This window comes from Oncorhynchus masou, chromosome 27, assembly GCF_036934945.1.
Source record: "Oncorhynchus masou masou isolate Uvic2021 chromosome 27, UVic_Omas_1.1, whole genome shotgun sequence".
NCBI lineage: Eukaryota > Metazoa > Chordata > Actinopteri > Salmoniformes > Salmonidae > Oncorhynchus > Oncorhynchus masou.
Genome location: NC_088238.1, coordinates 10,026,255 through 10,040,209, shown reverse-complemented (window position 1 = coordinate 10,040,209; position 13,955 = coordinate 10,026,255). Strand labels below are relative to the sequence as shown.

Here is a 13,955-nt window from a genome sequence, read left to right as displayed (position 1 = left end):
TGAGTTTTGGGGAATTTTGGGGGGCATTTCAGTAGAAATATTTTAAAACAGCCAGACAAACAGACACTGAGCTCTTTAAAAGGACTCTCAAACTCTGCTACAGGACTACAACTCCCATGAATGGTCCTATATTTCGCACTTGCGCATTGGGCCAACGGAGACGAGGCGCGCGGAGATTCCGTTTTGTGAAATGGCGGCGTGAAAAGGCCCGGACACATTTACTAAACTAAACCAAAGACTTTCTATTATATTGACAAGATAATCAAGTGACCACTCTAACGATGGAAATACATGTTGTCAAAGATGGAATGCAGGCGGGAGGTAGAGACATTACTGAGCACGGTTACATGCACACAATAATGCGATTATTGTAGAAAGGTTAATATAATAGTTCATTTTAAACGTTTACATGCTTTGCAAGAAGAACGATTTCCCTAATAATCCCATTTACATGGACACATCTGAAATCAAGCTACTGATGGAACTCTTGATAAATGCCATAGTCTTGTAAACACCGTCCTCTGTTTATTTTAATAATCGGCGTACTGTCAAAATCATACTCCGATTAAAACATCTGGATTTCTGAGCAATCTTTCGAATTATTAGGTCGTGTAAACACAATCGTCATTCCAGAAGTGTATTTGACCTCTGCATGTGCTCGCGCCAGCCAAGTGAACAGCCCTCTTTAACAGGAGTGAGTTTGGAACGGATTCTATGCTTCTTAGAAGTCGTTTTTTCACATACAAACTAAGAATCAAATATGCTTCCCAAAAATAAATTGTTGGCTGTGTGGTAGAACGTTTATTTTGATTGCATTTATAAGTGCTATCAGGTATCCTTTTCAGATGTGTCTATGTAAACTGGATTATTACAGAATCGTTCTTCTTTCATACCATGTCAATATTTTTAATCGAACTATTATATTATATTAACCTATCTATAATAATCGCATTATTGTGTGCGTGTAAACGTCGTCTGAGGTCTATAGACTGGGAGAGATCACGTGGACCATTCTAACCAATGAGAGGGCAGATACACATATGATTGACATAAAAGTCGTTGTTTTTTATTAATTTTTTATTAATCAAGTTCACGAAATAGTGCGTGCGTCCAGTTTTATCAGTGCATTCGTAACAGCCTAAACATTACTGAAACTTTTATTCGACCAAATAAACCTCATGTAGCAAATTACATTTTTAAATTCGACCAAATTCTACACTCTCATTGACCCCGCACATACAACAAAATAAATCACAATTCCGATGGGCGGAGTAAAACCTCTCGCTTTGCCTCTTCTTCTTCGCTGATCGGACAACCAGCAATTATTCCAAGTTTAGTAGCATTTGGAATTGATTTACTATCAAAGGGCAGTTGTTATCGAACATTTTAATTAAAGGGGGGAAAAAAGGTATGTTTCTTTTATATATTCAATGACATCGGGGCAGTAGTTAGCCTATCAACACAGCTAGCAGGAGACTTCATGGCTGTTCATATTGTTGATGGTGGTGCTACTGTAGCTAGCATGGAATAAATCACATTATAGGGCCATGCTCAACACGCAAAATACACTCTAATGTTACTCTGCACCACGTGTGACTAAAAGGTACCAAATACATGATGCCAAAAAATAGCAAGTTGCTAAATTGGTTAGCGAACTAGCTAACTTGTTAGATACATAAGTAACCCGTGTTGTTACCGGCAACTGATATTTCGCCGAACTTTTTATAGTCCGCTAACTACTATTGTCTTTGATATTGACACACATTTAGAGAACATTAGAGAAAGGAAAGACACCCACAGATGGTTGGCCAAATGATCCTTAGCCAGAAGAGAAAATACGTACTCGATTATATGTAACGTTACTTAGTTAACTAGTAGTACATCTAGTTACTACCAGGCATTTCGACATCCTAATGGTGCAAGCTAAAGTTACCTATGTTGATATTTCATCATTAGCGAGCCCATAACTATTCACTAAACAAGAACAGATATGGGCTCTTTTTTTGGCCTCCACTTTTCTGTCTCTTTGTACAACAGTTTGTGACTTAAATCAGTATCAACGTGTTACATAACTAACTACATAATATATAAATATAATATATATATATAATATAATAACTAGCTACATCAACTCAGTCTAACAGGACATAGGGGGAAAAGCACGCACCTCAATCAACTAGTTACTGTGGTTAACTTAGTTTGCTGTTTACTGTAGTTAATTATGTTCGTCCAATGTCCCAGATGTTGAAATATTGTTATTGAGATTCTCTAGTGTTTTATTGTATATGTTTGTAGTATACTTGTTATCATGTAACCACTGAAACTCACAAACATAACGAGACATTTTGAAGTATGTTATTAATGATCACCTTTGAATCATTCGTGTGTTGACTCGTCTCTTGTGTTGTCTACCAGAGAGCAGCGTTGCCATGGCGAAGAGGATTGCCGACAAAGAGCTGACTGACCGGAACTGGGATCAGGAGGATGAGGGAGAGGAGGTTGGCTGCTGCACTGTGTTTCTACTGCCTCACTGATACTACTATAGTCTGTATGATAATACACAGTCTGCAGGCCTTCAGTGATTGGTATAGAGGGGGTTGGATAGGTCTTCAGTGATTGGTATAGAGGGGGTTGGATAGGTCTTCAGTGATTGGTATAGAGGAACTGGGATCAGGAGGATGAGGGAGAGGAGGTTGGCTGCTGCACTGTGTTTCTACTGCCTCACTGATACTACTATAGTCTGTATGATAATACACAGTCTGCAGGCCTTCAGTGATTGGTATAGAGGGGTTGGATAGGCCTTCAGTGATTGGTATAGAGGGGGTTGGATAGGCCTTCAGTGATTGGTATAGAGGGGTTGGATAGGTCTTCAGTGATTGGTATAGAGGGGTTGGATAGGTCTTCAGTGATTGGTATAGAGGGGTTGGATAGGTCTTCAGTGATTGGTATAGAGGGGGTTGGATAGGTCTTCAGTGATTGGTATAGAGGGGGTTGGATAGGCCTTCAGTGATTGGTATAGAGGGGTTGGATAGGCCTTCAGTGATTGGTATAGAGGGGGTTGGATAGGTCTTCAGTGATTGGTATAGAGGGGTTGGATAGGCCTTCAGTGATTGGTATAGAGGGGTTGGATAGGCCTTCAGTGATTGGTATAGAGGGGGTTGGATAGGTCTTCAGTGATTGGTATAGAGAGGGGTTGGATAGGCCTTCAGTGATTGGTATAGAGGGGTTGGATAGGTCTTCAGTGATTGGTATAGAGGGGTTGGATAGGTCTTCAGTGATTGGTATAGAGGGGTTGGATAGGTCTTCAGTGATTGGTATAGAGGGGGTTGGATAGGTCTTCAGTGATTGGTATAGAGGGGTTGGATAGGTCTTCAGTGATTGGTATAGAGGGGGTTGGATAGGTCTTCAGTGATTGGTATAGAGGGGGTTGGATAGGTCTTCAGTGATTGGTATAGAGGGGGTTGGATAGGTCTTCAGTGATTGGTATAGAGGGCGTTGGATAGGTCTTCAGTGATTGGTATAGAGGGCGTTGGATAGGCCTTCAGTGATTGGTATAGAGGGTTGGATAGGTCTTCAGTGATTGGTATAGAGGGGGTTGGATAGGTCTTCAGTGATTGGTATAGAGGGTTGGATAGGTCTTCAGTGATTGGTATAGAGGGGGTTGGATAGGCCTTCAGTGATTGGTATAGAGGGCGTTGGATAGGCCTTCAGTGATTGGTATAGAGGGGTTGGATAGGTCTTCAGTGATTGGTATAGAGGGGTTGGATAGGTCTTCAGTGATTGGTATAGAGGGGTTGGATAGGTCTTCAGTGATTGGTATAGAGGGGTTGGATAGGTCTTCAGTGATTGGTATAGAGGGGTTGGATAGGTCTTCAGTGATTGGTATAGAGGGGGTTGGATAGGTCTTCAGTGATTGGTATAGAGGGGGTTGGATAGGTCTTCAGTGATTGGTATAGAGGGGGTTGGATAGGTCTTCAGTGATTGGTATAGAGGGGTTGGATAGGTCTTCAGTGATTGGTATAGAGGGGTTGGATAGGCCTTCAGTGATTGGTATAGAGGGGTTGGATAGGTCTTCAGTGATTGGTATAGAGGGGGTTGGATAGGTCTTCAGTGATTGGTATAGAGGGGGTTGGATAGGCCTTCAGTGATTGGTATAGAGGGTTGGATAGGCCTTCAGTGATTGGTATAGAGGGGGTTGGATAGGTCTTCAGTGATTGGTATAGAGGGGTTGGATAGGCCTTCAGTGATTGGTATAGAGGGTTGGATAGGTCTTCAGTGATTGGTATAGAGGGGGTTGGATAGGTCTTCAGTGATTGGTATAGAGGGGGTTGGATAGGTCTTCAGTGATTGGTATAGAGGGGTTGGATAGGTCTTCAGTGATTGGTATAGAGGGGTTGGATAGGCCTTCAGTGATTGGTATAGAGGGGGTTGGATAGGTCTTCAGTGATTGGTATAGAGGGGGTTGGATAGGTCTTCAGTGATTGGTATAGAGGGGTTGGATAGGCCTTCAGTGATTGGTATAGAGGGGGTTGGATAGGTCTTCAGTGATTGGTATAGAGGGGGTTGGATAGGCCTTCAGTGATTGGTATAGAGGGGTTGGATAGGCCTTCAGTGATTGGTATAGAGGGGTTGGATAGGCCTTCAGTGATTGGTATAGAGGGGTTGGATAGGTCTTCAGTGATTGGTATAGAGGGGTTGGATAGGTCTTCAGTGATTAGGTATGGAGGGGTTGGATAGGTCTTCAGTGATTGGTATGGGGGTTGGATAGGTCTTCAGTGATTGGTATAGAGGGGTTGGATAGGTCTTCAGTGATTGGTATAGAGGGGGTTGGATAGGTCTTCAGTGATTGGTATAGAGGGGTTGGATAGGTCTTCAGTGATTGGTATAGAGGGATAGGTCTTCAGTGATTGGTATAGAGGAGGTTGGATAGGTCTTCAGTGATTGGTATAGAGGGGGTTGGATAGGTCTTCAGTGATTGGTATAGAGGGGTTGGATAGGTCTTCAGTGATTGGTATAGAGGGGGTTGGATAGGCCTTCAGTGATTGGTATAGAGGGGGGTTGGATAGGCCTTCAGTGATTGGTATAGAGGGGTTGGATAGGCCTTCAGTGATTGGTATAGAGGGGGTTGGATAGGCCTTCAGTGATTGGTATAGAGGGGGTTGGATAGGCCTTCAGTGATTGGTATAGAGGGGGTTGGATAGGCGTGCTACGGGTGGGTGTTACCATCGTGACCAGTGAACTGAGATAAGGCGGAGCTTTACCTAGCATGGCCTTGTAGATGACCTGGAACCAGTGGGTCTGGCGACGAATATGTAGCGAGGGCCAGCCGACTAGAGCATACAAGTCGCAGTGGTGGGTGGTATAAGGTGCTTTAGTGACAAAACGGATGGCACTGTGATAAACTGCATCCAGTTTGCTGAGTAGAGTGTTGGAAGCTATTTTGTAGATGACGTCGCCGAAGTTTGGCGGCGTGATTGGAGGAGGATTTGTTGCGGAATAGAAAGCCGACTCTAGATTTGATTTTCGATTGGAGAAGTTTGATATGAGTCTGGAAGGAGAGTTTACAGTCTAGCCAGACACCTAGGTACTTATAGATGTCCACATATTCAAGGTCGGAACCACCCAGGGTGGTGATACTAGTCAGGCGTGCGGGTGCAGGCAGCGAACGGTTGAAAAGCATGCATTTGGTTTTACTAGCGTTTGAGAGCAGTTGGAGACCATGGAAGGAGTGTTGTATGGCGTTGAAGCTCGTTTGTAGGTTAGATAGCACAGTGTCCAAGGACGGGACGGAAGTATACAGAATGGTGTCGTCTGCGTAGAGGTGGATCAGGGAATCGCCCGCAGCAAGAGCAACATCATTGATATATACAGAGAAAAGAGTCAGCCCGAGAATTGAACCCTGTGGCACCCCCATAGAGACTACCAGAGGACCAGACAGCATGCCCTCCGATTTGACACACTGAACTCTGTCTGCAAAGTAGTTGCTGAACCAGGCAATGCAGTCATCAGAAAAACCGAGGCTACCTAGTCTGCCGATAAGAATATGGTGATTGACAGAGTCGAAAGCCTTGGCCAGGTCGATGAAGACTGCTGCACAGTACTGTCTTTTATCGATGGCGGTTATGATATCGTTTAGTACCTTGAGTGTGGCTGAGGTGCACCCGTGACCGGCTCGGAAACCAGATTGCACAGTGGAGAAGGTACGGTGGGATTCGAGATGGTCAGTGACCTGTTTGTTGACTTGGCTTTCGAAGACCTTAGATAGGCAGGGCAGGATGGATATAGGTCTGTAACAGTTTGGGTCCTTTGAAGAGGGGGATGACTGCGGCAGCTTTCCAATCCTTGGGGATCTCGGACGATATGAAAGAGAGGTTGAACATGCTGGTAATAGGGGTTGCGACAATGGAGGCGGATAGTTTCAGAAATAGAGGGCCCAGATTGTCAAGCCCAGCTGATTTGTACGGGTCCAGGTTTTGCAGCTCTTTCAGAACATCTGCTATCTGGATTTGGGTAAAGGAGAACCTGGAGAGGCTTGGGCGAGTAGCTGCGGGGGGGGGAGCTGTTGGTAGAGGTTGGAGTCGCTATTTAGCAACGGCGCAAGTAGTTTTCAAAGGAACTGGTCCCATGAATTTGTTTTATTTTCAAATGCTTCCTGATGCCAGTTATTACGTTGTTGTAACCTTGTTTTTTTTAACCTTGGAGCAAAGCAGGAAGTAAAAGCGGGAAGTAAAAGCGGGAAGTAAAAGCAGGAAGTGTACCCTGTGCTGTTAATTGTTGATTCAACTCTACAGGCGTTACAAATAATACATTCCATTGTTTGAGCCACATCAGTGAACATCATTTGAATAAACATTCTACATTACCATGGAAATGATTGCATCACAATACCAGGCAGCCATGAGTTTACCAGTCATATTACCGGGGTTAGAGGTTCCAAGCCTGTTCTATTCATTCTATTTACCAGTCATATTACCGGGGTTAGAGGTTCCAAGCCTGTTCTATTCATTCTATTTACCAGTCATATTACCGGGGTTAGAGGTTCCAAGCCTGTTCTATTCATTCTATTTACCAGGGTCAGAGGTTCCAAGCCTGTTCTATTCATTCTATTTACCAGTCATATTACCGGGGTCAGAGGTTCCAAGCCTGTTCTATTCATTCTATTTACTAGGGTTAGAGGTTCCAAGCCTGTTCTATTCATTCTATTTACCAGTCATATTACCGGGGTCAGAGGTTCCAAGCCTGTTCTATTCATTCTATTTACCAGGGTCAGAGGTTCCAAGCCTGTTCTATTCATTCTATTTACCAGGGTCAGAGGTTCCAAGCCTGTTCTATTCATTCTATTTACCAGGGTCAGAGGTTCCAAGCCTGTTCTATTCATTCTATTTACCAGGGTCAGAGGTTCCAAGCCTGTTCTATTCATTCTATTTACCAGGGTCAGAGGTTCCAAGCCTGTTCTATTCATTCTATTTACCAGGGTCAGAGGTTCCAAGCCTGTTCTATTCATTCTATTTACCAGGGTCAGAGGTTCCAAGCCTGTTCTATTCATTCTATTTACCAGGGTCAGAGGTTCCAAGCCTGTTCTATTCATTCTATTTACCAGGGTTAGAGGTTCCAAGCCTGTTCTATTCATTCTATTTACCAGGGTCAGAGGTTCCAAGCCTGTTCTATTCATTCTATTTACCAGGGTCAGAGGTTCCAAGCCTGTTCTATTCATTCTATTTACCAGTCATATTACCGGGGTCAGAGGTTCCAAGCCTGTTCTATTCATTCTATTTACCAGTCATATTACTGGGGTTAGAGGTTCCAAGCCTGTTCTATTCATTCTATTTACCAGGGTTAGCGGTTCCAAGCCTGTTCTATTCATTCTGTTTACCAGGGTTAGCGGTTCCAAGCCTGTTCTATTCATTCTATTTACCAGGGTTAGCGGTTCCAAGCCTGTTCTATTCATTCTATTTACCAGGGTCAGAGGTTCCAAGCCTGTTCTATTCATTCTATTTACCAGGGTTAGCGGTTCCAAGCCTGTTCTATTCATTCTATTTACCAGGGTCAGAGGTTCCAAGCCTGTTCTATTCATTCTATTTACCAGGGTTAGCGGTTCCAAGCCTGTTCTATTCATTCTATTTACCAGGGTCAGAGGTTCCAAGCCTGTTCTATTCATTCTATTTACCAGGGTTAGCGGTTCCAAGCCTGTTCTATTTATTTGTTGCTTGTTTCAGCAAGGAGCAACAGTTTGATCATGTTTAAGTCCATGTTACTACAGAAACTGACTCAACAGTTTGATCATGTTTAAGGCTACAGACCTATATCCATCCTGCCCTGCCTTTCTAAAGTCTTCGAAAGCCAAGTTAATAAACAGATTACTGACCATCTCGAATCCCACTGTACCTTCTCTGCTTTGCAGTCCGGTTTCCGAGCTGGTCACGGGTGCACCTCAGCCACGCTCAAGATACTAAACGATATCATAACCGCCAACGATAAAAGACAGTACTGTGCTGCCGTCTTCATCGACCTGGCCAAGGCTTTCGACTGTCAATCACCATATTCTTATCGGCAGACTCAATAGCCTTAGTTTCTCAAATGACTGCCTCGTCTGGTTCACCAACTACTTCTCAGACAGAGTTCAGTGTGTCAAATCGGAAGGCCTGTTGTCCGGACCTCTGGCAGTCTCTATGGGGGTGCCACAGGGTTCAATTCCTGGGCCGACTCTTTTCTCTGTATGTATCAATGATGTCACTCTTGCTGCGGGTGATTCCCTGATCCACCTCTACGCAGACGACACCATTCTGTATACTTCTGGCCCTTCTTTGGACACTGTGTTACCAAACCTCCAAACGAGCTTCAATGCCATACAACTCTCCTTCTGTGGCCTCCAACTGCTCTTAAACGCTAGTAAAACCAAATGCATGCTTTTCAACCGTTCGCTGCCTGCACCCACCCAGCATCACTACTCTGGACGTTCTGACCTAGAATATGTGGACAACTACAAATACCTAGGTGCCTGGTTAGGCTGTAAACTCTCTTTCCGGACTCATATTAAACATCTCCAATCCAAAATTAAATTTAGAATCGACTTCCTATTTCGCAACAAAGCCTCCTTCAATCACGCCGCCAAACTTACCCTAGTAAAACTGACTATCCTACCGATCCTCGACTTCGGCGACGTCATCCACAAAATAGCTTCCAATACTCTACTCAGCAAACTGGATGCAGTTTATCACAGTGCAATCCGTTTTGTTACCAAATCACCTTATACCACTCACCACTGCGACCTCTATGCTCTCGTCGGCTGGCTCTCGCTGCATATTCGTCGCCAAACCCCCTGGCTCCAGGTCATCTATAAGTCTTTGCTAGGTAAAGCCCCGCCTCATCTCAGCTCACTGGTCACCATAACAACACCCACTCGTAGCACGCGCTCCAGCAGGTTTATCTCACTGGTCACCCCCAAAGCCAACACCTACTTTGGCCACCTTTCCTTCCAGTTCTCTGCTGCCAATGACTGGATCGATTTGCAAAAATCGCTGAAGCTGGAGACTCATATCTCCCTCTAACTTTAAACATCAGCTATCTGAGCAGCTAACCGATCGCTGCAGCTGTACACAGCCCATCTGTAAATAGCCCACCCAATCTACCTCATCCCCATATTGTTTTTCTTTTCTTTTCTGCTCTTTTGCACACCAGCATCTCTACTTGCACATGTTCATCTGCTCATCCATCTCTCCGGTGTTAATCTGCTAAATTGTAATTACTTCGCTACTATTGGCCTATTTATTGCCTTACCTCCTCATGCCATTTGCACACACTGTATATAGACTTTCTCTATTGTGTTATTGACTGAACGCTTGTTCATTCCACATGTTACTCTGTGTTGTTGTTTGTGTCACACTGCTTTTCTTAATCTTGACCAGGTCGCAGTTGTAAATGACAACTTGTTCTCAACTAGCCTACATGGTTAAATAAAAGTGTTCTCAACTAGCCTACCTGGTCAAATAAAGGTGTTCTCAACTAGCCTACATGGTCAAATAAAAGTGTTCTCAACTAGCCTACCTGGTCAAATAAAGGTGTTCTCAACTGGCCTACCTGGTTAAATAAAGGTGTTCTCAACTGGCCTACCTGGTTAAATAAAAGTGTTATCAACTAGCCTACCTGGTTAAATAAAAGTGAAATAAAAACAAAATAAATAAATGATGTGTTGTAGATATTACCTGGACTATATAGCAGAGTGAGGATGTGTTGTAGATATTACCTGGACTATATAGCAGAGTGAGGATGTGTTGTAGATATTACCTGGACTATATAGCAGAGTGAGGATGTGTTGTAGATATTACCTGGACTATATAGCAGAGTAAGGATGTGTTGTAGATATTACCTGGACTATATAGCAGAGTGAGGATGTGTTGTAGATATTACCTGGACTATATAGCAGAGTGAGGATGTGTTGTAGATATTACCTGGACTATATAGCAGAGTAAGGATGTGTTGTACATATTACCTGGACTATATAGCAGAGTGAGGATGTGTTGTAGATATTACCTGGACTATATAGCAGAGTGAGGATGTGTTGTAGATATTACCTGGACTATATAGCAGAGTGAGGATGTGTTGTAGATATTACCTGGACTATATAGCAGAGTGAGGATGTGTTGTAGATATTACCTGGACTATATAGCAGAGTGAGGATGTGTTGTAGATATTACCTGGACTATATAGCAGAGTGAGGATGTGTTGTAGATATTACCTGGACTATATAGCAGAGTGAGGATGTGTTGTAGATATTACCTGGACTATATAGCAGAGTGAGGATGTGTTGTACATATTACCTGGACTATATAGCAGAGTGAGGATGTGTTGTAGATATTACCTGGACTATATAGCAGAGTGAGGATGTGTTGTAGATATTACCTGGACTATATAGCAGAGTGAGGATGTGTTGTAGATATTACCTGGACTATATAGCAGAGTGAGGATGTGTTGTAGATATTACCTGGACTATATAGCAGAGTGAGGATGTGTTGTAGATATTACCTGGACTATATAGCAGAGTGAGGATGTGTTGTAGATATTACCTGGACTATATAGCAGAGTGAGGATGTGTTGTAGATATTACCTGGACTATATAGCAGAGTGAGGATGTGTTGTAGATATTACCTGGACTATATAGCAGAGTGAGGATGTGTTGTACATATTACCTGGACTATATAGCAGAGTGAGGATGTGTTGTAGATATTACCTGGACTATATAGCAGAGTGAGGATGTGTTGTAGATATTACCTGGACTATATAGCAGAGTGAGGATGTGTTGTAGATATTACCTGGACTATATAGCAGAGTGAGGATGTGTTGTACATATTACCTGGACTATATAGCAGAGTGAGGATGTGTTGTAGATATTACCTGGACTATATAGCAGAGTGAGGATGTGTTGTAGATATTACCTGGACTATATAGCAGAGTGAGGATGTGTTGTAGATATTACCTGGACTATATAGCAGAGTGAGGATGTGTTGTAGATATTACCTGGACTATATAGCAGAGTGAGGATGTGTTGTACATATTACCTGGACTATATAGCAGAGTGAGGATGTGTTGTAGATATTACCTGGACTATATAGCAGAGTGAGGATGTGTTGTAGATATTTAATCCTATTTCTAATAGTGTTCTGATGGTGTTCATCAGGCAGGGATATTTTCCATCGCGAGTGATGATGTGATGAAGAGCAGGCCCATCAAGAAGGCCAAGCGTCGGGCTGCTGGTTCAGAGGTAGGCTGCCTGACTGACTAACCAACGCCCAAGGGCGCTAGCATGCATGCTGTCTGTGTGTGTGTGTGTGACCAGCTGTTGACCTAGGTAATGTAGGCTGCCTGACTGACTAACCAACGCCCAAGGGCACTAGCATGCATGCTGTCTGTGTGTGACTAGCTGTTGGCCTAGGTGATGTAGGCTGCCTGACTGACTAACCAACGCCCAAGGGCACTAGCATGCATGCTGTCTGTGTGTGTGTGTGTGACCAGCTGTTGACCTAGGTAATGTAGGCTGCCTGACTGACTAACCAACGCCCAAGGGCACTAGCATGCATGCTGTCTGTGTGTGACTAGCTGTTGGCCTAGGTGATGTAGGCTACCTGACTGACTAACCAACGCCCAAGGGCGCTAGCATGCATGCTGTCTGTGTGTGTGTGTGACCAGCTGTTGACCTAGGTAATGTAGGCTGCCTGACTGACTAACCAACGCCCAAGGGCACTAGCATGCATGCTGTCTGTGTGTGACTAGCTGTTGGCCTAGTTAATGTAGGCTACCTGACTAACTAACCAACGCCCAAGGGCACTAGCATGCATGCTGTCTGTGTGTGTGACCAGCTGTTGACCTAGGTGATGTAGGCTACCTGACTAACTAACCAACGCCCAAGGGCGCTAGCATGCATGCTGTCTGTGTGTGTGTGTGTGACCAGCTGTTGACCTAGGTAATGTAGGCTGCCTGACTAACTAACCAACGCCCAAGGGCGCTAGCATGCATGCTGTCTGTGTGTGTGTGTGACCAGCTGTTGACCTAGGTGATGTAGGCTGCCTGACTAACTAACCAACGCCCAAGGGCACTAGCATGCATGCTGTCTGTGTGTGACTAGCTGTTGGCCTAGGTAATGTAGGCTACCTGACTGACTAACCAACACCCAAGGGCACTAGCATGCATGCTGTCTGTGTGTGACCAGCTGTTGACCTAGGTGATGTAGGCTACCTGACTAACTAACCAACGCCCAAGGGCACAAGCATGCATGCTGTCTGTCTGTGTGTGACCAGCTGTTGACCTAGGTGATGTAGGCTACCTGACTGACTAACCAACGCCCAAGGGCACTAGCATGCATGCTGTCTGTGTGTGACCAGATGTTGACCTAGGTGATGTAGGCTACCTGACTAACTAACCAACGCCCAAGGGCACTAGCATGCATGCTGTCTGTGTGTGACCAGATGTTGACCTAGGTGATGTAGGCTACCTGACTGACTAACCAACGCCCAAGGGCACTAGCATGCATGCTGTCTGTGTGTGTGTGTGACTAGCTGTTGACCTAGGTAATGTAGGCTACCTGACTGACTAACCAACGCCCAAGGGCACTAGCATGCATGCTGTCTGTGTGTGACTAGCTGTTGGCCTAGGTGATGTAGGCTACCTGACTGACTAACCAACGCCCAAGGGCACTAGCATGCATGCTGTCTGTGTGTATGTGACCAGCTGTTGACCTAGGTGACGTAGGCTACCTGACTAACCAACGCCCAAGGGCACTAGCATGCATGCTGTCTGTGTGTATGTGACCAGCTGTTGACCTAGGTGACGTAGGCTACCTGACTAACCAACGCCCAAGGGCACTAGCATGCATGCTGTCTGTGTGTATGTGACCAGCTGTTGACCTAGGTAATGTAGGCTACCTGACTAACTAACCAACGCCCAAGGGCACTAGCATGCATGCTGTCTGTGTGTATGTGACCAGCTGTTGACCTAGGTAATGTAGGCTACCTGACTAACTAACCAACGCCCAAGGGCACTAGCATGCATGCTGTCTGTGTGTGTGTGACCAGCTGTTGGCCTAGGTGATGTAGGCTACCTGACTGACTAACCAACGCCCAAGGGCACTAGCATGCATGCTGTCTGTGTGTGTGTGACCAGCTGTTGACCTAGGTGACGTAGGCTACCTGACTAACTAACCAACGCCCAAGGGCACTAGCATGCATGCTGTCTGTGTGTGTGTGACCAGCTATTGACCTAGGTAATGTAGGCTACCTGACTAACTAACCAACGCCCAAAGGCACTAGCATGCATGCTGTCTGTGTGTGTGTGTGACCAGCTGTTGACCTAGGTGATGTAGGCTAGAAGCTGGCATTAATGGCCACATACTTTTCTAGACTCGTTAACTAACCAACACCACAGGAACTAGCTCACCTGCTGTCTTAGTGTGTCAGGGGGAAACC

The 13,955-nt window shown here is 44.7% G+C and overlaps 1 protein-coding gene across 2 annotated transcripts in view; it reads left to right on the top strand.

Moving 5' to 3' along the window:
• The first annotated feature begins 1,247 nt into the window (after positions 1-1,247).
• LOC135515603 (nuclear pore complex protein Nup50-like) overlaps positions 1,248-13,955 on the top strand; it is a 43,034-nt gene continuing 30,326 nt past the window's right edge. The window contains exons 1-3 of one of the 2 annotated variants that reach the window (XM_064939224.1): positions 1,248-1,408; positions 2,416-2,498; positions 11,675-11,758. In XM_064939224.1, the coding sequence (XP_064795296.1) occupies positions 2,430-2,498; positions 11,675-11,758 (153 nt within the window). In that variant the 5' untranslated portion in view covers positions 1,248-1,408; positions 2,416-2,429. The remainder of the gene's footprint in view (positions 1,409-2,415; positions 2,499-11,674; positions 11,759-13,955) is intronic. The other variant, XM_064939225.1, reaches the window with a different exon arrangement.